At 50.3% G+C, this 22271-nt stretch overlaps 8 protein-coding genes across 8 annotated transcripts; 5 read left to right on the top strand and 3 right to left on the bottom strand.

Annotated features, from left to right (window-relative positions):
• Positions 1-240: 240 nt before the first annotated feature.
• NUU61_005616 (sterol desaturase family protein) lies at positions 241-1548 on the bottom strand (the record flags this gene model as incomplete). The annotated part of the gene is made up of 4 exons (XM_056656198.1): positions 241-802; positions 862-947; positions 1000-1237; positions 1538-1548. The coding sequence occupies 4 exons, from the start codon at positions 1546-1548 to the stop codon at positions 241-243; spliced, it is 897 nt and encodes a 298-aa protein (XP_056511811.1).
• A 422-nt stretch (positions 1549-1970) lies between these two features.
• Positions 1971-4030, top strand: NUU61_005615 (NCA2 family protein; the record flags this gene model as incomplete). Its single annotated transcript, XM_056656197.1, has 4 exons — positions 1971-1987; positions 2036-3553; positions 3607-3732; positions 3793-4030. The coding sequence occupies 4 exons, from the start codon at positions 1971-1973 to the stop codon at positions 4028-4030; spliced, it is 1899 nt and encodes a 632-aa protein (XP_056511810.1).
• A 560-nt stretch (positions 4031-4590) lies between these two features.
• On the top strand, positions 4591-5372 carry srgA (Rab family GTPase srgA; the record flags this gene model as incomplete). Its single annotated transcript, XM_056656196.1, has 2 exons — positions 4591-4620; positions 4677-5372. 2 exons carry the CDS (start codon positions 4591-4593, stop codon positions 5370-5372), a joined length of 726 nt encoding a protein of 241 aa, XP_056511809.1.
• Positions 5373-6187: 815 nt separating this feature from the next.
• NUU61_005613 (putative AAA family ATPase) lies at positions 6188-9096 on the top strand (the record flags this gene model as incomplete). Its single annotated transcript, XM_056656195.1, has 3 exons — positions 6188-7705; positions 7761-8485; positions 8820-9096. The coding sequence occupies 3 exons, from the start codon at positions 6188-6190 to the stop codon at positions 9094-9096; spliced, it is 2520 nt and encodes an 839-aa protein (XP_056511808.1).
• On the bottom strand, positions 8880-18824 carry atrA (protein kinase MEC1; the record flags this gene model as incomplete). Its single annotated transcript, XM_056656194.1, has 29 exons — positions 8880-9135; positions 9188-9266; positions 9333-9709; positions 9965-10140; positions 10196-10314; positions 10370-10454; positions 10502-10589; positions 10666-10788; positions 10849-10937; positions 10989-11113; positions 11164-11361; positions 11409-11697; positions 11747-11941; positions 11991-12090; positions 12164-12325; positions 12377-12469; positions 12528-12625; positions 12685-12988; positions 13040-13514; positions 13567-14107; positions 14152-15396; positions 15451-15699; positions 15775-16254; positions 16354-16450; positions 16510-16662; positions 16714-17112; positions 17170-17468; positions 17528-18186; positions 18239-18824. The coding sequence occupies 29 exons, from the start codon at positions 18822-18824 to the stop codon at positions 8880-8882; spliced, it is 8139 nt and encodes a 2712-aa protein (XP_056511807.1).
• Positions 18825-19202: 378 nt separating this feature from the next.
• Positions 19203-19941, top strand: NUU61_005611 (cytosine deaminase; the record flags this gene model as incomplete). Its single annotated transcript, XM_056656193.1, has 4 exons — positions 19203-19271; positions 19322-19397; positions 19465-19812; positions 19868-19941. Coding segments are annotated over 4 exons (567 nt in total), but the record flags the coding sequence as incomplete, so codon positions are not given.
• Positions 19942-20101: 160 nt separating this feature from the next.
• Positions 20102-20898, bottom strand: NUU61_005610 (putative NADH-ubiquinone oxidoreductase 21 kDa subunit; the record flags this gene model as incomplete). The annotated part of the gene is made up of 5 exons (XM_056656192.1): positions 20102-20185; positions 20236-20438; positions 20508-20713; positions 20764-20780; positions 20845-20898. 5 exons carry the CDS (start codon positions 20896-20898, stop codon positions 20102-20104), a joined length of 564 nt encoding a protein of 187 aa, XP_056511805.1.
• A 210-nt stretch (positions 20899-21108) lies between these two features.
• NUU61_005609 (Chromosome segregation in meiosis protein 3) lies at positions 21109-22078 on the top strand (the record flags this gene model as incomplete). The annotated part of the gene is made up of 3 exons (XM_056656191.1): positions 21109-21338; positions 21402-21480; positions 21545-22078. The coding sequence occupies 3 exons, from the start codon at positions 21109-21111 to the stop codon at positions 22076-22078; spliced, it is 843 nt and encodes a 280-aa protein (XP_056511804.1).
• Between the last annotated feature and the right edge of the window lie 193 nt (positions 22079-22271).

The following is a 22271-nucleotide window of genomic DNA, read 5'->3' as shown; positions in this document are numbered from 1 at the left end:
GTATGAATTTTAACTCTACCTCTAAGATCATAATCTAACTTATTATTTCCAGTCTATTAAGGTGTTATAGAGATATTAATAGACATATTCAAGCATTGACCAACCACATCTATGATAGCATTACAGCAGACATAAGAGAGGGATAATCCTAAATAGGGAATTAACAAGACCAAAAAACAAGTAACCCTGAATCATCAAGGACAAGGTTTGCTTCATTTTTTTTCATGAGTCCAGGCCTGTTTATTGGGCCTTGGAAGACTTGAGACCCTTGTTCTCCCTTCGCCGCTTCAGCGCATCCGGGGTGTATTCAGTGTCAAGGAGATAGTCCCACCAGCGAAAGCTGCTAGAATAGTTTCCAATGAACTTCTCATGATGAACATCATGGTGATCAGCACCCGCCCAAAATGGGAGAAAGTGGTGAAGACTCCAGGGGAACTCATAGCCACTATGGGAATCAATGGCTTGGAATAGGCGCAACACAATCCAGATGTACATAGTCAGGATATGCAGATTACCTGTGATGGCACACCACAGAATTGGGGGGCCAACTGAACCAAAGCCCAAGATCATGACTTCAATAGGAGATGCATATTCAGCAGCGAGACCAAATGGTGCCGAATACTGGTGATGAATCTTGTGGATGGCCTTGTAAAGTGGGCCCCAATGCAGAGCGCGATGAGAGAAATAATGCCAGGTGTCTTCCATCACAAAGAAAATCGCAATCTGGTAGGCCATTGTCCACGGCGAGGGGAAAGGGACCGATGTCGAAAGGCCGCAAAACTGAGCCATAGGGTGGAAGAGCCTAAAGAGAGTGTTAGCCCCCCCCCCAAAAAAAAAAACTCATAGAAACTCGAAACTCACCAAATCTGGGGCAGTTCCACAGTGAAGTGACTAAGGAGAACAAACTTGGCGCAATTCCATTGTTCACGTAACGAGGGGATTTTGTTCTACCCAGTATGATTAGCAGAGGGCTATTGCCTTCCCAGTTACCAAACTCACCCCTTGAATCTTGTAGGCCTTCAACAAACCCAAGCTGTCGATAAAAATCCATGGCAGCGCACGACCAAAGTACACCAGCTCATGCATCATAAAGGACATGATGCCTGTGGCTAGGACATCGTTCTGCATCCACGCATACCAGGCCACCCACAATCTCTCCGCGACGTTCAAGTCGGCATTGTACTTAGAAACCTCTTCGAATTGGTTCCAGTATGTCCCGGCGGACACCGTGGAGTTCCTGTAGAAAGACGTCAGAGACTGTGGATAGAGGAAGGTCCAAAAAGAGGAAACCTACATTGTGTTGAAATGACCAGACAAGAAGAGGATATAAGAAAAGAGGGAAAGAAGAGGATCAAATTGAGGAAGAGAGATAAGTGTAGAAAAATTGGGGGAGTGAAGGAGAAAGCTGGACTTTTATGATTTTCCCGGAGAGGAGGGAGCGTCCATTCCCGAAGTGGCGAGACACACTTTTTTTTCTTTTCTGTGATTTCCCCCCTGACCCACTACATAAATAAGGGGGGATAAGGCCACTGCTGACCCGACCAGCATCCGAGCTCCCACAAAGGGAGGGTCATGGGCATTGCCGGGTCTATGTTTGGCTCATCTTGACCCCATAAATAATAATTACTTCGCCTATCTACTTATCTATGGAATACATAGTACACCATACACTATATACTGTATCTTGGAGGGAGGAATCACGTACCAGATACCTACATAGCTCCTTGATCCCAAGTACCTCTTAGCAGGAATCCTCAGTGCATTCGGAAAAAAAGTCCCCGGGATACACTGTACTGTGTACTTGTGAGTACAAAGTAGGAATGTTTGCTTTCTTTGCTTACTTTGTAATGTTTGCACCCTTTGTAATGATTGCATTTTTGTATATGACGCCATCCATCTCTGCCCCAGGCAAGATGGTATACCTACTCTAAGCCACTGAGGCTTCCTCTGTTCCTCTCCTTAACCAAGACATGTCGATTATTCAAGAGTGAGTCTCTTGAATGTTGTTGCTGGGACTGTACTAAACCTTTCAAAGGAATGTCTGTAGGGTGAATACACAGCTGGATCGTTTCCAGCAGATTATCTATCCAAGTGCCTCATTGTCCACTGAGGATTTCCCATCAGATCAAATCCGCCATGTCCAAGACTTAATCCATGCTGTCTCGGTCACCTCCAAGACCCAACCACTCCTTGCCCCTAGTCGATTGGTGGACTTGCTCTCAACTACTGGTCCTCACCTCCAAACGTCTGGGGTCTCTGAGCAATTCATTGACCATGTTTCAGAGTATGTGTGGTTAGTGGCAGCAAAGGCGGCGGCACAGGTATCCGGACTGGTCATGAAAACCCTACTTGACCAAACGCTCCGACTCCACAACGAGGCAGATTACTGGAATGACACGTTAGAGTCGATGTGGTATACTGGCCTCTATGCGGTGCAGACATCTCCTGTTCGACTATGGCATTGGACAAGGGATACATCCTCCACCCGGGCGCTGTCCTTGTCCTCGTCTTTGTTCTGCAGATGGGCACAATTCTATGAGATTGCCCACGAAAGTATCCGGGGGCGGCAAGGCTACCCCATCTGGATCCATTTGCTGTCCCCAATCAGATCATGCAGATCAGAAGTGCAGCAGAAGAGAGATTTGGTGAAGGCCATGGAAGAGATCCATGCCAGCAGTCTCGGCCTCCTCATGGAAGGATGGCACTCCTTTGAGATGGAGGATTCCATCATTCCCTCCAACTCCGACAATCAGCCGGACAGAAAGTGGTACGATGCAGTATACAGGACTGTGGTTCTAATAGAAACCATTCTCCAGCAGGCAATGCATCAGCCCAATGCCTTTGAATTTGAAAAAAAGGTTGTTGCCACCATAGAGGAGAGCGGGAGCAGTCAGATGCGGTTTCATGGAAAGCCATCTATCCAGCAACCTTTGCAGCTGGTTGAACGCCTTGTGAAGATTCTCCGAGGGCAGTTACCCACCCATACAACTTCAGTGTCAACGTTGATCGGCCGTCATGGGCGCCCCTCAACTATGGTCCGTTATTGGGTCCCAGTGGTGGCTGCGGTACTCTCGAGTAGTGCATCGGTGAGGTTCATGGTACACCGCCAGGATGAAATCATCCAATGGATTATCAACCTCGGCGCAACGATCATTGACTTTGGGGGCAACTGGGTGGTGGACCCGATTCGAAAACTCATTGGGACCATCCGACATGACGAGAACAGCGAAATTGCTATCATGAGCAAGAACAGCCTCATGGCAGACCGGGCTAGTCTGGAGAGGATGGTCATTGATTTTGTCCGCGATCGTCCCGACCCCATCCACGGGAGCTCTGCGGTTGATACTACCGCCCTCGCTAATTCTGTGAAAGAGGGTGACTTGACTCCCGTGCTGAGAGCCTATGAGAGAGACCTGCGTTCACCGTTTGTTGGTACCGTACGGGGCGATCTTATCCGCGCTCTTTTGATACAGATCCAGAAGACCAAGGTTGACGTGGAAATTGCCATCAGTGGAATTGATGCACTTTTGAAAAGCCAGGAACTCGTCTTTGGGTATGTACAGTGGAACAGTAGAAAAGCAGACCGACCAGACTGACGCCATGCAGCTTTGTTGGCCTCACCCCGGGTATCTTGGTCTCATACGCAAGCCTGAGATGGCTTGGTGGCTTTCTCGGTAGCCGACGAGGTTTGCGTAAAGGCAAGCGACAAGACGAACTGAGACGTGGCCTCCGGTACTGTGCTTCCCTTCTTGAGATAAGTATATCTTCGAGCCAAACGCTGATGGGTCCTAGCAACATCACCCGCATTTTGACCTCTTCTGCTTCGCTTCCAGGTGGGGCCATGTCTTACAAGGACTCGGGGCAACTCATGTGTGAATCAGAGGGCTTACTGCAAAAGGTTGCCACTGTCCTCAAGGGAATACAGTATCAAGAGTTTCGGGAAGACATTCAAGACTTGCTGAATATCCAGAGTGGAGTCGATAAGCAGCTTCGCGTGATTGAGAGGATGAGATGGGCCTATTCTCCATAGTTCTTGTTAGTCACCTATCCACATGGAAGGCCATATAGTAGAGACACATAAACTGGGAGATTGTATTCATTCCAAGATTCGATTTATACACACCAGGTGGTCACTGTCCACGGGTCCTAATCCTGCTTACATAACGACACTCCTGACCGCAGTGCGCTCCAGGGCTACCGTCATCACCTCCACTCGGTTGGTGATTACGCTCTCATCTACCCTCTTGAACCTGCTCATTTTTTTTGTCTACTTGATTGTAGAACTGATATCAATCTCCAGAGCCCACCCCCTTTAATTATCTGATTCCCGTGCTCCTCCTGCTCAGGTGTTGCGAAGATTTGGCCTGAAGCTCCTGATAAGTCTTCGGGGCAATTGAGGAAACCTGGCAACCTAGCCACCACCTGGTGGCTGTGATTTATCTCTTCAGACAGCATTGTTCTTCTGATCTCTGTAGAAGACAACCCCCACCATTCCCTCCCACTTGATTTTGAAACGACCCAACCAACCTCCTATCCGTCGATTCCACCAGTTACAACCTTGTGCACTTCCCGGCGATTGAAACATTCATCATGGCGGGCACACGGAATTATGACTTCTTGGTCAGTAATCATTGACAATATCCCAATCCATTTACTGATTGCGACCGTGGCTATAGATCAAATTATTGTTGATCGGGGACTCTGGTGTGGGCAAGTCGTGCTGTCTCTTGCGGTTTAGCGAAGACTCGTTCACCCCCTCATTCATCACTACCATCGGAATTGACTTCAAGATCCGTACAATTGAGCTGGATGGGAAACGGGTGAAGTTGCAGATTTGGGACACTGCGGGTCAGGAGCGCTTCCGAACCATCACGACGGCATATTATCGAGGTGCCATGGGTATACTGCTTGTCTACGACGTTACAGATGAGCGATCCTTCCACAGTAAATATCCTGCCCTCCCTTTTTTTTTCACCTTTGCTCTCTGTCTTTCCATGACCTTGGCGTGCGATTGTTCAAAAGGTGTCATCACTAACCCCTATTCACCTCTCCTAGACATTCGAACCTGGTTTTCAAACGTCGAGCAGCATGCCAGTGAGGGTGTGCACAAGATTCTGATTGGAAACAAGTGTGACTGGGAAGAGAAGAGAGCGGTTTCCACGGAGCAGGGCCAACAACTCGCCGATGAGCTTGGTATCCCCTTCCTGGAGGTGTCGGCCAAGAACAACACCAACATTGAGAAAGCGTTCTATAGCCTTGCCTCAGACATCAAGAAGGGCATGGACACTTCCAAGACCGAACAGACTGGTGCTCAGGGGGTCAGTATAGACCAGGGCTCGTTGAATGGTAACACTGGAGGAAAGTGTTGCTAGACGTTGTACCACTATCTCTCTTGCCCCGTGCTTGTTTTCTTTTCTTTTTCTTTTCTTTTCTCTTTTCCTTGTGTTTTCTGTCTTACTTTCTCTTTTCTGTTAATTGCCCGCAACAATATCATGTGTCAAGATCTCAATGTCCCCAATTCTCACGCCTATAGTGTTTGGCGCCCCATGTCCGACTCATACAATCTGTCCATACTCATTCTTTTTGAGTGCGAGGGAATAGTGTGTTTTGTGTCTGTATTAAAGGAATCGATCTCTGTCTCTCTTTTTTTATCGAATAAATAAAAAAACAATCAAAACCAAAATCTTATAGCTTGTGTAAGTGTATAGACTTGGTAAAGACTTGGTACGGGAGGGATGGTTTTCACCTACCAAGTCAACCGTGACTGCCAACCTCAGGGCCCGATTTTTCTTCTTTTCTTCTTTTCTCTGGATACCCTCACCTCTCCCACATTCTTTTCCACGGACCTGTTTCATGTGGCTATTGACAGCTTCCTCTCATTCTGCTGTCTTGTCGCATAAATTTTGCCCTTTGCTCGTGGGGGATCTGATCTGCCCCACTCCAATACAACCCCTCGCTTTTCCCCGAGAATTTTTTTTCTTCTCTTGGGTCATTTTCACTTGCTTAGCTTCCTGGTTTTTGGAGTGCATTCGCTCTGCCTCTGGATTCCAAAGAGTCCAAAGGAGAGATTGCAAGGAGTTGATCCCGATGTGTGTGTGTGACAGGGAGCTTGACTCGACAACTCACTTAGACAAGGTGTGCTTGGTCTAGTTCCCCGTTTTCGAGTCCTTCCCCGTCCTGGCGCACCATGTCCGAGCTGCGCAGCTTTACCGCTCGCCCCTTGTCGAAACAGGCACGAAGTGATTTCAAAGATGCGTTCCGGATCTATCTATCTTCGTCTTCGCTGGCAGCTCTGCGACTTCGAGCGGGGGATATTTGCAGCTTAACGCCGGCTGATGGACCACCCAAAACGGCTATAGCCTGGACTGCCACGGAGAATATACAAAATACGGTGGTTCAAACGTCACGAACCCTTCAAGATCGCTATGGAATCAAGATCGGGGACAAGGTTGCCATCAGTAGAATTGACGATGCCCTTGAAGATATCGAATCTGTGTCTTTACTGGATTGTTCTGACCCCGAGAAGCTTGCCAAGCTTGGCCCGATTGCCGAAGCTGAAAGATGCCATTGGGAGTGGGCGCTGGAATTTCACCTGTCGAGATGCGAGGTTCTCGCGACAGGCCTTATCTTTGAGTTAGAGCTCAAGGGTCAGCGCAGGAGCTTTCAGGTGGTCAATCTTCGTTCTCCGAGCCCAAGCACTGGTCGTACTCTATTGCGTTTCACAGAAACCTCGAAAATCTCCCTCGGAGCAGATACGGAAGAAACGGAAGGCAGTTCGCCCTCCATTGCCGTTCAGACCGGCGGTTTGGGCGGACTATCCCGTCAGATTGAAGACATCAACGAGAGCTTGTCTGATTTTAACCTGGACCCGCGAAAACCCGCCATGCCATCATTTTACGAGAATGGTCGAGGTATTCTTCTCCATGGACCCAAGGGGACCGGGAAGACGGCTCTTCTGCAGCAGCTTGAGAAGGCTGGCTGGAGACAAATATTCAAAATTGGCACGTCTACTATAGGCAGGAGTATTAGTGAAGGCGAGGCTAGATTACGCACTATCTTCCAGGAAGCCGCTCGCGCCAAACCGAGTGTGATCATCATTGATCAGCTGGAATACATCGCACCTAAGCGAACCTCCTTCGAGTCTCAGTCGTTAGTATCTGTGCTGTGCGAAAACTTGGATGCCATCAGAAGCGCATCTATTCTGGTCGTGGCTGCCACCCGCCATCCAAATCATGTCGACGACGCACTTCGGACCCCTCATCGGCTGGGGACTGAGATTGAGCTGCAGGTTCCCACAGCTCAGGACCGATGTGAAATTTTGCGGGCCATTCGTGGTCCGGTGTCGGCAGGCCTCAGTGACCAACTCGTGGACCTTATCGCTGAAAAAACCCACGGGTATGTCGGTGCGGACCTCTTTGCCCTCCTCCAACTCATCTGCCGCAAGGCACGGCAACGTCAGTTGTTGGAGCCAAGCTCGTCACTTCCACCGACAAGCTCTGCAGTCCAGACTGAAGGTAGCGGTGATGATGTGGTTGCCATCCCGTTAAAGATCCAGGAAGCAGATATCCTGCTCTCGTTGCAGGAAATACGCCCCACAGCCATGCGGGAGGTCTTTCTGGAGACACCAAAAGTGAGATGGTCGGATATTGGCGGGCAGCATGAGATCAAGAAGCGCCTCCAGAAAGCTGTTGAAAGACCTCTGAAGGTGAGTATGGTCATGTCAGCCGGCCTTCGTTCCTAGGGCTAATCACCTATGTCAGTATCCCCAAAGAATGCGCAGGCTCAACGTCAACAGCAAAAAGGGAGTCCTGCTCTACGGGCCACCGGGTTGCTCTAAGACTTTGACCGTCAAAGCATTGGCTACGGAGGCTGGCTTGAACTTTTTGGCGGTCAAGGGCGCAGAGATCCTCAGCATGTATGTTGGCGAGTCCGAGCGATCGCTGAGAGAAATATTTCGCAAAGCTCGGGCTGCGCGGCCCAGCATTATTTTCTTTGATGAAATCGACGCAATTGCAGCTCGACGCAGCAGCAGTTCTCAAGGCGGGGTTAATGTGCTGACGACTCTGCTCAACGAAATGGACGGCATTGAAGAGCTGCGAAATGTACTAGTCATTGCCGCTACCAACAAGCCAGACGTCTTGGATCCGGCGCTGATGCGCCCCGGGCGTTTGGACAACATTCTCTATATCGGGCCGCCCGATTTCGAGGCCAGAAGGGAGATCCTGCGAATTTGGGCCAGCAAATCTGTGGTAAACCCAGATGTGGATTTGGATGACCTGGCGTCACAAACTGATGGGTATTCGGGCGCGGAGATAGTGAGTATCTGTGAAACCGCCGGGGACGCAGCTCTGGACGAGGAAGAAGAGACCATGCAAGAGCAAGATGTTCAGCGGAAGCATTTTGACTACGCCTTGGGACAGGTGCGCCGGCAGATCACCGACGCTGTCATCTACGAGTACGAGCAATGGCGGGAGGCGTCGGGACCGTGATTTTCTTGAGGTTCCACATACCTCATCTCCATGTACACAAACCCATATATAGAGATAAATGCCGTAATGCCCGTCTACGAAGTAGCTCTGGAGCTCTTGGAAGTCCTGTAGAGGTAGTTGCCTAATTGGGTTAGTGTCGCATGCCTGAGTCTTGTGGTTCTTCTCTTCACTTTGCCGCAATCCCTCGCTTTTCTTGACCCCCCCCCGCGAGAAGCTCAGCAAGGTCGCCGGCTATTGACTTGCACGCCCATTTTTCTTCTTTGACATCTTGCCCCGTGTGGCTATTGGTATCACTTCACGCACAAATGCGCTCGCCCGACCCCGGCCAAGCGCGGTCGCGTTCCGCGCGTCGCTCCAGATCCCCCAGGAATGGCTCGAGATCACCAAGTGTCACTCGGAGCCCATCTCCCGGTCGCAGCCGCCATCAGTCAAGAAGCCACACTCGATCTCTTTCGCGCGGCCGAACACGCTCCCGAAGTCGCAGCAGAGGTGGTCGGTATCAGGGTCGGAGCTACAGCCGTACGCCAAGTCCGAATCTGAGCCCACCGAGGAGTTCCAAAGTGAGTTCGACCTCATTTCTAATGAAGACGCGTTTCTTTTACGATAGAGGTCGCCGAGGGGATGACATTCACTGACACTGCTTGCTCTACAGATCGTGGTGGAAAAATTAACGAAAAATGTGACGGAAAATCACCTACGAGAGATATTCGGAAGTTTTGGGGACATTGAATACCTTGATCTCCCAGTAAACCGAGCTTGTAAGATTGATATCCAATACTTCGATTTTATCAACCAGTCTCTGATGTCTCTCTTCCAGTCATGACGAACCGGGGCACTGCGTACATTTTGTACTATGACCCTGCGGATGCCGAGGCAGCCATTGCTCACATGCACGAAGCTCAACTCGATGGCGCCATTTTAAATGTCTCAATTGTTCTTCCGCGACGGACATTTTCGCGCTCACCACCTCCCGCATCAAGTCGAAGGAATGGCGGCCGTTCCCGATATGGTCGAGGCAACCCGTCCCCACCCAGAAGACATGGCCGAGCACGACCTCCGGAACGGCATGATGTATACCGACCACAGTCTCTGTCACGATCACGTTCCCCCGTACGCTCGAGATCATATTCTTCCCGGTCACGGTCCCCTCCACCCAGGAGACCAAGTCCCCGGATGGAACGGCCAAGACACCGTAAGCGTCGCAGCCCCAGTTACAGTAGCTATGGATACAGCAGTCGCAGTCCAAGTCCTCGCAGGAGCCGAAGCCGGAATCTACGTTAAGCATGAAATGGTTCTTCGATGAGGTTATGAGGTCTCAAAAGGCGTGCATGGAATCGTGTATTAATAACCACCGTCATTGGAGTGCCGAGGATATCAAGAATAGCTCTCTCAATCGATTGAACAATGCCACTGCTTGAAACCCCCCCCCCAACATGACTTCGTTAATCACTGTTAACGCTTAGAAAAATGCACACCATCCGATATACATCGATGCCAGGTTCTTCTTGTCGGTTGATTGCATGATCAACTCATCAACTTGGCCATCCACCGACAGTGGAATGGGTTGTTTGGACATAAACCCCCGTAGTTTGTTTCGAACATCCTCCAGAACCCCGGCTGGTGTGTCCGGGACATTGGCATGGGTGCGACGCTGTGGGGACCAGATATTAGCCACAGTCTGTTTCAAGGTGCGATGGAACACTCACCCTCTTCCCAATGAAGTCTGTTGTTGGATCATGCAAGAAGGTCTCAAGTACCGTCATGAGCGCATCCTCATTCTGTCGAAGGAGACTGAGAGTGATTTCGCATGTTCTTCGGAATGGACCTGCGCCGGGGAGAGGTCAGCATCAACAGCGCCCAAGGCTTCGCTATGGACGAACCGTTGTATCCGTAAGCACCAAAGGCATCGACCATGTTGGGCGTCAGGCGGAATGGAACCAACTCGGGCTTCTCGAACGTTTGACCCTGTTTGGATTAGTTTCCAATCCAGAAGAGGGACGGCGCAGTCTTACCTTATCGAAGAGGCAATTGAAATCAACGTGTAAAACGCCGCCGGTGCCTTCCTCGAATGAAAGATTTTCGCCATGTCGATCGCCCAGTCTATGTATTCCGATACCGATTAGTGTGGGCTCTGTCGTTTAGGGCGGGGTTAAAAATCAACAAGCAATGTACTCACCCTAGAACATATCCCACCATAGACATCACGGCAGAAGACCGCGTGTACCTTAGCCTTGCCGTGAACCATGCTTCAGTCTCGGGAAACATCTCGACGAACCATTCGTGGAGAACAGGAGGGAGTCTGCGCCATCGGATAATCAGATTAGCATCCCACGGGGGATGGAATTGTCAAGTGTCTTACTTGGCTAGTATCTTAGTGGTGTACAAGGGCAACTTCGAAAAAGACCGATCGGCACAGATCTCCTTCAGGTAATGACTGATCTCGTTGTACTTGGGAAATATCAGTTTTTGCCTCGAAGAGAAGGGGGCACTTATGCTTACATTGGGATTGACGCCTCTTTCACGCAGTAATTTGATGACGATGTCTCGCAACGTGCGGAGATTATCCACCCACTCGATGAGGCCGCATTCCTCATTGAGAGGTGTCACGGCGTAGGTTTTGATATCTGCTGCGGTTAGCCGTGGGGAACGGCCGAGTCTAGTAGGATTCACTCACACATGCGCCGCTTGCTGGACTCGACGTCTCGTTTTAGGAACCGATTGATCATGTTGTTGAATTCCATGAGACGCTGGTCTTTTCGCAGATCGTCTTTGGGCTTGCAAAGTGCATTGTAGATCTTTCCGTCGGACCCGCGCATGCTGATCTTGCGAGGTTTTTGAAGCGACCTTAAGATCTGGGCTTCGTCAAGAACGGCTGCCACCAGTTAGCTTAGCCCCAATAGACTCAGGGCTTCGACGAACCATCTATCGTTGTGGGATCTCGGGGGAATGGCCGGAACCCCTTTAGATACTCAGAATCGTGGCTAGCAGGAAGGCTTGGAATCAACATCGCCTGGAAAGGCACCACTAGCCGGCACGGCGAAACTCTGTGGTTGAATCGTAGAGTGCGAGCCAGACTGACTCGAGTCGCCCTATCATCGACACGTGCCAGGCAGAGCTGAAGTAACTCCTCCGAGAACTTTTGCCCCTGGTTGATCATGCGGCGGATGTCAGGTAGCGGTGATTCGACTTTAGGCTTGTTGGTGTATTCCTGGAGAGCTCAGCATCCTCCATTGTTTTAACAGGGGCTCCCAACTAACCATGATTTTCTGGAGGCAATTGTAACCCTTGGAGGCTCGGTCTTTGTTGGAAGATTTGACCACAGCAAGGAGAGTCCATAGGCCTTGCTGTGGGAAGGAATTGACAGCCTTGACCACAATGCGTGTCAAAAGATCGTAGACCGTGCTGTTCGGGTGGCAGATACGAGCAACGACTTGGGGCAGAATGGTGAACAGCTAAATTCCTGTTAGCTCACCGGCCTCGGAGGACAGATTATGGTCATACCAGAGCAGGTTGTAAGCGAGTTGAAATGTATTTTTTCAGCTGAGCATGCATCTCATCGAGGCTCTTCTGCCTCTGAGCTTTCGTATGCCTCTGGAAGTCTCTAATGGGTTTACAATCCGTCATTAGCCCTGTATCGAAACTTTGAACCAGGGTCGGAAGGTTCGTGGACTCACTCGTTATCGCCTCTTTTGGGGTCAATAGGCTGATCGACGATTGAAGCATGTTCCAGCCAGAGCGTCAAGAGCTTGGGCAGCGTCTGGAACACGTATTTGCTCCCGTACGTGAGTGAGCGGAGGTAGTTGTCGATGACCAGTTTTGTGGCTTCTCCGCTCAGACTGACACACAGGATGTTAGGCAGACCAGGACAGAGAAGCCGAATTACTTACTATATTTGAGCCTCCTTTCCCATGGGTTTGACCTTCTCTGACTCTAGGATCTTGTTGTAATGTTTACCCAAGTAGTAGTGCGCTTTTTCCCACCTGTGTTTATCCATTAGTTTCCCGTGTTGCGACATTGGCCCACAACAGTCCAGCCTACCTCGGATAAAGCTTGATGGCTTCTCGGTATCTTTGAACAATCGCCTGAGAGTGAGTCTGGCCCGCCCGGTCGGTCCACTTCGCCAGTAGCAAATGTGCCTGGAATCTCCTTAGCATGTTGGCTCATGGGAAATTCAGACATGCGATCAAAGACCTACCCTAGCGACAGTTACGTTTTGATGCTGCCCGCGGCTTGAGAGAAATGACATCGTTTCGGCCTCGGCCGAAGATGTAGTTGGGGAGACTTCATTGGCAGATATTGCACCCTCGAGTGTCTGGATTGCTTTGCGATGATGCCCATCTTTCCAAAGCAGTTTGGCATGTTCGATGGTTGCTGATCTGTCTTTGAGGCGCGCTGCGTGAAGCATCGAGTGATACGCCTCGCTGACGAAGCTGCCCTTCCGCGACAAACGAGCGCTGGTAAGCCACGCCGCGGCTATTTCCGAGTTGGCAAATTTACCCCTAAATGACTTGTCAGCGGGTATTGCAGCCATCACGGTGACTTCAGCCTACACTAGTTCCATCGTGGCTCTCCTCAAGCCCAGAAGATACTGCTTGTCAGCGAGATAGCCCCCGAGAACATCCAATCGTCGGTCCAGAGCAGGAAGTAAGGCTGGGTCCAAATGGGAAGCTTCAGCGCCTGCATTGGCGATGGACTCCATTTCCACTAAGGCATGTAGCCGGAGCATATCATCATGGCAAGATTGGAGCGACGCCACGGAATTCGTGGTCAGTGATTTCGCGACATTGAGCCTGAGCTGGTTGATGATCTCCATAAATGCTTCGCCTCGGCTTTCCCGAAGAGCCTGGAGAGCTGAACCAATGCCGACACTGAAGTCCCCAGTCCCTTGCCTTGCACACAGATCAAGGTAGCCTTGCAACTTATCCCATCTGCCTGTTATCCAGGATGCCTCCACAGCAAAGGGCAAGAATCGAGACACTGCGGACTCATTGCCTTTGAGAATCTCAAAGCGAGTGAGGATGGCATCTAAAGAGTGTAAGCAAGACGCCATGAAACCTGATTGCACGTTCAACATTACCTTGCTGGCCGGATTCTTTGAGACAAGTCACCAAGTTCCATTGAGCATCAGTGTTATCGGGTTCTTTCTCAAGCTGCAGCTCATACCAACTCTGGGCAGTGGCCCATCTCCCGGCCTTTCGATGTTCTAGGACCTGTTGGTCGATATCAAGCGCAGACAAATGGGTTGAAATCCCTTCTATCCCATCCGGCTCATCGATCTGGCTGTAGATGTCCTGTAACCGCTGATATAGCGGTTCAAGACTGGTGCGCTCTTGTATTTCTGCATGCGGCTTGCATTTGCGAATATATTGTTCCCAATGAAAGAGTGCCCTGGAGAAAGATTTGCATTCGACAGCTCGTTTGGAAATGATCTCGGGTGGTATTGAAGCCAGAAGAGCCTCAACTGACTTGATTTGTGAGGAGTATTTGTCAAGGAGCGAGTCACGATTCAAATCCCTATGAGAACGGCTCGATTGATGAGAATGGTGAGAAATACTGTTGAGTTGTTTCTTCTTCCCCTGCAGCCACCTTGAGAGGTAATCCAACACTTCGAAAACGCTCTAAAGAGAATGCACAATTAGTACCTATGAATCTAATTACAGACCGGAAGGTCTCCCACCTGGCTGCAGCATATCATTGTCTCACGGAAGTTGTTGTTCGTGTCTGGCAGAGGATGCGAAAGGACTTCCATCAGCTCGCGCTGGAGGTCTTGCTGTTCTTGCTCGGTGCCCCCCACAATGCGATTCAACACCGCAAATGGCAAGAGAAACGCGGATATAGAGATGTCCTGACCCTTCACAACTCGACTGCATACTGCGAATATGAGCTTTGCATTGTCTCCATTTCCAGTTTGCAGCAGGTCTTGAACCAGAGTTCGAAGCCACTCGCCATGCGTTAGCTTGGAAGAGAATAAAGGATAGTTGATCTTCGAAGTAGTCGCGGCGACGGTGACGGTGTACGTTGATGTGAGAAAAGGTGTGAGGGTATTTCGGACACTTTCTGGGAGCTCCATCCAACGCTGATATTTGTCGTCGCCTTGTAGATCGCGAGACCGCTGAGTGACAGCAGCATTGAGATTGCAGATTCTGAGAAGACCTTGCATAGCGTATGCCAAAAAGCCCTGAGCCCTTGTGTTGGATGCAGATAGGAAAGCCTCAACCAGCACATGCTGAAGAAAGAAGAGGATGAACTCTACCGTTTCCTCCATGCGGTCGAAATTGGATAGAACCAGTATGTCCTTCTTTTCTTTGATTGTCTCTACTCGATTCGGATCGAGGCAGCCGACAAGACCCAGGCACCGGGCCGCTAGCAGAGTAACGCTGTCCAAGTTGGTGTTGAATTTGACACAGCAGTCCAGCAATGCTCTTGTCAACTGAGCGATGACAGGGTCCGGTTGTTCGCTAAGGACGGAGATATGAAGAAACTCCTCATTCTCGACTAGAAAAGGCATCAATTCCTTCAAGGTCTGCTCGACAACAGTGGCATTTTCACTCTGACTGCGACGAATCAGAGCCATAAATTGACTTCGAACATCCATATGGTCCTTTAGTTCATGGATAATAGCCTCAAACGGTGCCATTTCGGGAATGGAGGCAAGCGAAGGCATAGTGTTGAATGCATCCTGCAGAAGGTTCGAATGATTGGTCAAGATATGGTCAACGAGCTGGTAAGCATGGCCCCTGCTATCCTCGGTCAACTTTCCCCAATAGCGGACCACAATTGCTAAGGTCTGATCGATCAAAGGTTCAAGATCTTCTTCGCTGAGGGAACCGATCAACGTCCTCCACGCTGAGAATGCACGGTCACAAAGTTCTTCGATTTCGAGTGCAGACCGCAGACAAGCACACACCTAAATATTTCAGCCGCTAAGTCCTGGGGAATGGGGCCAGCGTTCCTAATATACCTGGGGCAAGGCACTGCTCACATGGCCCTGGGCGATATTGATCATTTCTTCAATGGCTTTGATGTTTCTTCTCTTTTCTGCCAATGTTTGTCTCACCTGAAAGTCGTTGATAGCATTCGCAAATTGAGTGATGATTCCAAGCACATGCTCCTCGATGAAATAGCTTAAGAGATTTGCCTTCTTGGATGAGCTTCCATGCACAAGTTTCCGTGGGACAAAACTGGCCAGGCGATGGAGTGCTCGATTAAACTAGATGGACCCGAATTAGTAAGGTTTCGCAAACTGCCAGAGGATCAACCGTATTATGAGGCCGAATCCACTCACTCGCTCCTTGTGTTGTTCGCCGGCATCCCCAAGACTCTTCAACAAGTCACAGGCAATCAGGATTGGCTCGATTCGTACCAGCTCTGCTAAAGTCCGGCCCTTGAACGCGGGATCAATTTCCGCCAGAAGTGACATGATCATACTTTCTGGGTTGTTCGATTGCTGGGATAGGAGGAAGGCGAGGATTGCCGCGAGGTTATTTTTCTCGGAGCAAACGTCAAATGGCGTCTCTCCCTCGTTCCGACTAGCTCCAATTCTGCAGATGATGTCTCGCTTTCGAGTCAAAACCAGGTACGGTAGGACATGGACTTCGGTCAGCCTGAGAAAACCATCGACCTTCATGCCAAGCAGTTCGCAGAGTTGCTCCGCCATGTATGGGCGAGATTGGAGATTTTTGACCACGGTCACGGAGAGCGTTCTCCAGTATGGCCGAAAGAGCCCAGCTGGGGTCAAAGCAAATTGCTGCGCGAGCTTTGACAGCTAGTTAAGATTGTTAGCTTGAGATTTGGAACAGGGAATGCAACCCAGGCCAAGCCTATCATTTTGCTGAGGGGGTACCGTCAAAATACAAGTACTCACCTCATTATAGGCCACGGCACAAACATATGGATTGGGGTGACCAAGATACTCCAAGAGACGTAAGAGAATGATATTCTTCTCCTCATCCTCCGAGACCCTGAACAAGAAAAAAAAACAGTCAGCGTGAGACAAAACATGCTGAGCAACAGAGCGTACTTTGCAAGCCGACACAGAGTTATGACACAGGCCTCTTGTAAGGGCATGTCATCTTTCTCGGAGAGGTTTTTCAACCATTCAAGTACAATGACGAAGTTAGCTCGACGAATATCTGGCTGTAGACTTGGACGCACGAAAGCCACCACGGAATGCCTGAAACTGGTCAACTTTGTCAATGACAGACATACAATATATACAACGTACCCAGTGGCAAGCCGTAACTCTCGGATAGAGCTTCGAAGAGAATGGAGACAGAATTCCCCTGGCGTAGAATATGAGAGTTGCATATGATGAGAACTCGGGGAGTGCACCAGGGCCCTTTTCAAGGCGACCATTGCAGCTATGCGAGGACCAGGTGTGCGTGTAAGCCTGGGTAAGACAAAGTTGAAGATGATCCACAGCGCCTCGGAGTCGGGACTTTCTCCGACAGGGGAATGGTTGTAGTGATATTGCTCGTTGTCGCATGCTTGACAAAAGAGTGTGTCGATTGCGATGACGTCGGAGGCTTTCCTCAGTAAGTTCCCGGTTGCGGCACAGGAAATCTTGCCTATGGTGTCTAAAAGCTCTGTTTTCTGGGATTCTGCAACTACTTCATATGATTTCCTATCACAAAGATTGATCAGTGATCATACGCCTTTAGCATGACGTTCTGGCACTCACTGCACAGCAATACTCAGATCTGCTACAGTTTTTCCGCAGTCACGATTGAGTAAAGAGGATAGCCTTGCCATGAGTAATTGCATCAACCCCGCACTCGTGGGTTCAACAGGGAATCCCGGGAGACACAGGCGTTTTGATGCTCGAGTCTCTTCGTCTATCTCCACCCCATGCCGCAACAACCCAGCTCTCTGGCTGGCTGTTCTTGAATCAGCCGAATCGTTTTCAGGAGAGGCACGAAGTCGGCGCACCGTAGATGTTGGTGGATCTAGCAGTTCGGCATGCAAGGTCTGAAGGGAGTTCTAGTGGGATGTCAGCTCGAGTTATTCTGTGGTTATATTGTCTGTGGTTGAGTAGTTACCCAAAGACTTGGATCAAATGACTGGCTCGAATCTTTGTTTTTAATCTCTGCTAGCACTGGCAAGAATGTTTCCCTCAGCTGCTGTACAGGCGAGGGTCGTGGTTTCCCCTGCACCAGATCATTCAGGAAGTGAATCAGTCCCCCTTGGAGGGCGGGCATTTGGCATATGTTCTCAAGCAGAAGAAACCCGGCGAGGCACTGGGACCAATAACAGGTCAGGGTAGCATCTGATAGCAAGCCCGAGGGAGTTGATTCGGGAATGCAGCAACGACGCATATACGCCAGGTAGTGCAAAGGAACTTGCTCTTCTTCGGGGGTGAGCTTTGATCCTGCTCTTTGCACCCACTTGAAGATAATCTTTCGTAGGCGCTGGTATCCATTCAGAACCCATGAGAGGTTTTGGCGAAGAAGGAAGTCCTGGTGTTTCGCGTGACATGGAATTTCCACTTTGGTGCTGAATGTACTCAGCAAGCGCGAGGCTAGAGTTATTGTCTGAGCAAACCTCCCGAGTGGAATCTTGTTTTCCAGTAGTCCACGGGGAAGGCCCAGGTTGTCCAGATCCACGAGGAGCAACCCGTTTGCTGTGGGGATAGACAGTCTCGCCAGACGTGGACTTCGCAGACCAGTCTCCTGGAAAGCTTCCAGGGAGCACAAAATATCTGTGGTGAATTAGTCCAGCTTGTCTACATAAGTGGGAAACATTCGACAGACCCGAGATACAAGCACGCAGAAATGTAGGAACGCCGTAGCACGATGGCAGTGACCGGGACTGTTTGTATTGCGAATAGACTATGCTGGTAAAGACAAGGTGAATTCTCTCTTGGACAGGTTGGGTGTTCCATGTACCGGCAAGCCTGATCAGTCGGAGGATCAACCATGCGAACAGTGGGGCTTGGGCGTCCTCGCCCAAAATCAGAGGGTCCGAAGTGTCCCACAGAGCCTGTGGCACCTTCTCGATACTTGCTTGGATAATGTCCAGACAGTCAAGGACTTGCCCTTCCAGGTCATCTGCTGGCGAGCTGTTGCTGGGGCTGGCATCCAGGCCGGCTTTCAAGACAATGCATACTAGTTTGTTGACGTCGGTAGCGCCCTCATCAAATCGTAGCCGGCTTTGTCTTTCGCCCAGGAGTTCTTGACGAAGCTGGTGGAATGTTTCCCGCGTCAGCCGGTGTGTTTCGTGTCCTTGGGTCGCCAAACGCGGTGCAAGGTGTGCCGCGAGGAGTGATGAGGTAGGCTCTGCAAATTTCTGGTCATTTACAGGCGGGTAAACCTGTTGGTGATCTTCGTCAATTGCCATCTGGGACACACATGGCCAGACGAAGTTCGACTAGTCTGCAGCAAGCTGACGCGCGGAGTGATGTATGAAGCATTGGCGAAGAAACGCGGGACCGACTGTTATGTCGCGGACACCTGAGGCAGCACGTACCCGCTCAACCACGTCTCTCCCGGCAGCGAAAAAAAGGAAGAGAACAAAACGAAATCTCCTCTACCGTGGAGACTATTTGTTCATCGATCATATCCCAGATTTCAGAGTGGGAATGTCTAAGTCGCATTGCCAAGTGCCTTGAAAATTCGGCTCTGGCAAAGCTTCCTGCTCTCGCAAATCAAGCACCAGGCGCACCAAGTTGCGCCAACCTCGGTCACTCCTCCAATTGACCGCTGGGGAAGTGCAAGTATGGAGTGTGGAGAGAGTCTCGCGAAGGACTCGAGACACGCCTTTTTCATGCAGCAGGCATTGTTGATGGTGAGCTCTTCTCTCCGGGTTATACTCGTACAAGACTTATTATTGTGCAGGGCGAGAAAGCACTTCAATCGGGCGAAACTCCTGTTGGCTGCGTTTTGGTGCACGATGACCAAATCGTGGGGTCTGGTATGAATGACACGAATAGGTCGATGAATGTAGGTTCCTTCTAAGGCGTACGCCGAAATCTCCATAGATCCCTCGCTGTATATGGAACGCATCGCTGAGAACCCGCAGGGAACACGACATGCCGAGTTTCTGGCGATTGCAGAAATGCTTCAATGTTATCCCCGGTCAGCCTTGAAATCTACCGATCTGTATGTGACGGTTGAACCATGTGTGATGTGTGCCTCTGCCCTCAAGCAATACCACATCCGTCGAGTATATTTTGGCTGTGCCAACGATCGCTTTGGGGGTACCGGAGGTGTCCTCTCATTGCACTCTGACCACTCGATCGACCCGTCATACCCTGTACACGGCGGATTATTCAAGGAAGAAGCTATCATGTTGCTTCGACGGTTCTATATACAAGAAAACGAAAAAGGTACGGCGACATCTCTAGTCTCGAACGGCAGCCGATTGCTAATATGCCTCGCCAGCACCTAATCCGCGGCCCAAAAAGAACCGAGAGCTGAATACCCATTTCGATGGTGGCGTTGGAGATTCTCCAGCATTGTAGGCGCTGTGGCCGAAGGGACGTTGGTAGTTGAGCAGAAAATCACGAATTTTCAATTGCACCTTAGAAATAAAACCCCAGAAGAAACGGATATGTGTACAACCCTCTGCAACCACCTTACTTCTTTCTTTTGCCACCGGTTGAGGCATCAAAAGGTTCATGCAGAGCCGGGCTTGGCCAATCGCTCTGCTTCCAATTCCCGCTCCGCTTGTTGGTAGTACTTGGCCGTGTCGATACCATGCTAGCCACAGTCAATTCCGTCCATAGCACGTTCCTAGGGGGAAAACCTACCTGATCGTGGTTGACAAGGTTGAACCATGGGATGACATGGATAAACAGCTCCGAGTATCGAGAGTTCCGGGCGGCCACACCCTGGAGATAAGACGAGAGCTTTGAAGTGCCATACAAGGGTTCGCCCTTCTTGACCTTGTCGACCATCTCCTTCATATCCATCTCGGTCTCTCTGGCGTTCTCCGTAAATCCGTAAAATCGTCCTAGTAGCGGATGAGCGCGGATTGAATAGGCTGAGGGAAGTCGAGGTTGGGTTCAATGAGTTGACATACTGCAAGATCGCTGATAAAGTACGTGAAGACCACCAAGGAGGCCCACGGCAGTTGCGAGACGCATTACGGGGGCAAAACCACCGCGGCCCACATGCGACGGGCTCACTCGTTCCATGATCCAGAAAGAGATGGGTGAGACCGCCGCCATCCCACCAGCCGCAGCGTAATCGGAGGGTCGGGCATAACCAAACACACGTCGCAAGTGCCTAATCACACAATGAGTCGCAATCCAAACACGGGGGGGATCAGATCATACGGGTCGGAATCGATCAACTAGGAGCAAAGGTTAGCAGTCGAGGTGATAGAGAGAGAGGGAGGAATCTGGAACAATCCATACAGGATAATCAGTATTGGCCCGCTTGGGAGGCACAACGACCGTGTCCGTCGCCATGGTGGGAGATGTGGAGGGTGCAATCGACGACTTTTGGAGCGAGGAGAGCGAAGAGACGTTCGAGGTCGGGCTAACCGCTTGTGGCTTAGCGCGGGATCAACCCACGGGCCAATCAGATGGACGATGACCGCAACGCGTGCTCCCTTCCAAGGTTTCTATGAACGCGAATGGTAGACCTCTCTCAACATTATCTTTCCCACACTTTCCATCATGTCCGATATGGCTGTCTCCGACCCAGGGAGTCCTTCAGCAGATGCTGTGAACGATCTTTTTGACTATGATGTTGGTTTGGATGATATGGTCTTTCCAGACAATGCTACATCGAACGCTCCTGTGTCGAAGCCGCCCACGCAAGATCCCTCGGGGCTTGGGTTGGGGCTGGATGAAGAGGTCACAGTGACGAAGAAGCGACAACCAGTGGCTAAGTTGGACGAGGGTCGGTGAGTCACTCTGCTGCTCGCAGACAAATGGCGAACCCAGCATTGACTGTTTCTCGCGTCCAGCCTACTTTCACAACGGGGCATTCCCAAGCTGCGACACACCGCCAAACACAAGTTAAAATCCAAGGGAAAAGGGCATGAGGTTCGGCGCCGACCTACCAACTTGCAAATGTGCAACCGAGTGGCTGATTTCGGACTCTTGACAGTTCTCGGATGCCGCGCGTCTTTTGAATTTCTACCAGCTCTGGCTAGATGACCTGTTCCCGCGCGCGAAATTTGCAGACGGCCTGGCTATGATCGAAAAACTGGGTCATTCAAAACGAATTCAGACCATGCGACGGGAATGGATCGACGAGGAAAAACCAAGGTTGTTCGACGAGGACCCTGTACCCGAAGCCCCAAAGTCTGGTGAACTCCCAAGCGAGAATGTGGACGCAACAGGTCCTTCAGTTGCAGCTACTGGTCAGCCTCACCAAGACCGACCCTTTCAGCAAACCCATTCCGAAGAAGGGACCGCTCATCGAGAATTGTTCATTCCGGATCCTACAAAAGATACACGGCCCACGACCAGTCACCCGGAACCCGAGGATGATGATCTTGATGATCTCCTCAGGGAACAGGATGAGGCCATGGATGACGTTGCTCCCCCCAACCTATCGGAGTCGATGTCGCAAGCACCGGATCGCGGCCATGACAACTATGACGCGGAATATGAAGTTATGCAGGAACTCGGAATTTAGCCATGGAAAATACCCTTGTACAAATATAATTTGTTAATGGAAGAAATAAAATACATCTTTACAAATGATCCATGTGTACACTGGAAAATTGCATTCTCCCATATTCGATTTGAACCGAGTTGCGTTCGTGAAATAACCATAGAATTAATATCACATTGATGCGCCGAGTATTGACGGCAAATATGTCAGGGTT

Source organism: Penicillium alfredii, assembly GCF_028826965.1.
Source record: "Penicillium alfredii strain IBT 34128 chromosome Unknown utg000007l_segment0_segment0, whole genome shotgun sequence".
NCBI lineage: Eukaryota > Fungi > Ascomycota > Eurotiomycetes > Eurotiales > Aspergillaceae > Penicillium > Penicillium alfredii.
Note: the sequence above shows the minus strand (reverse complement) of the source record. Positions and strands in the feature narration are given on the sequence as shown.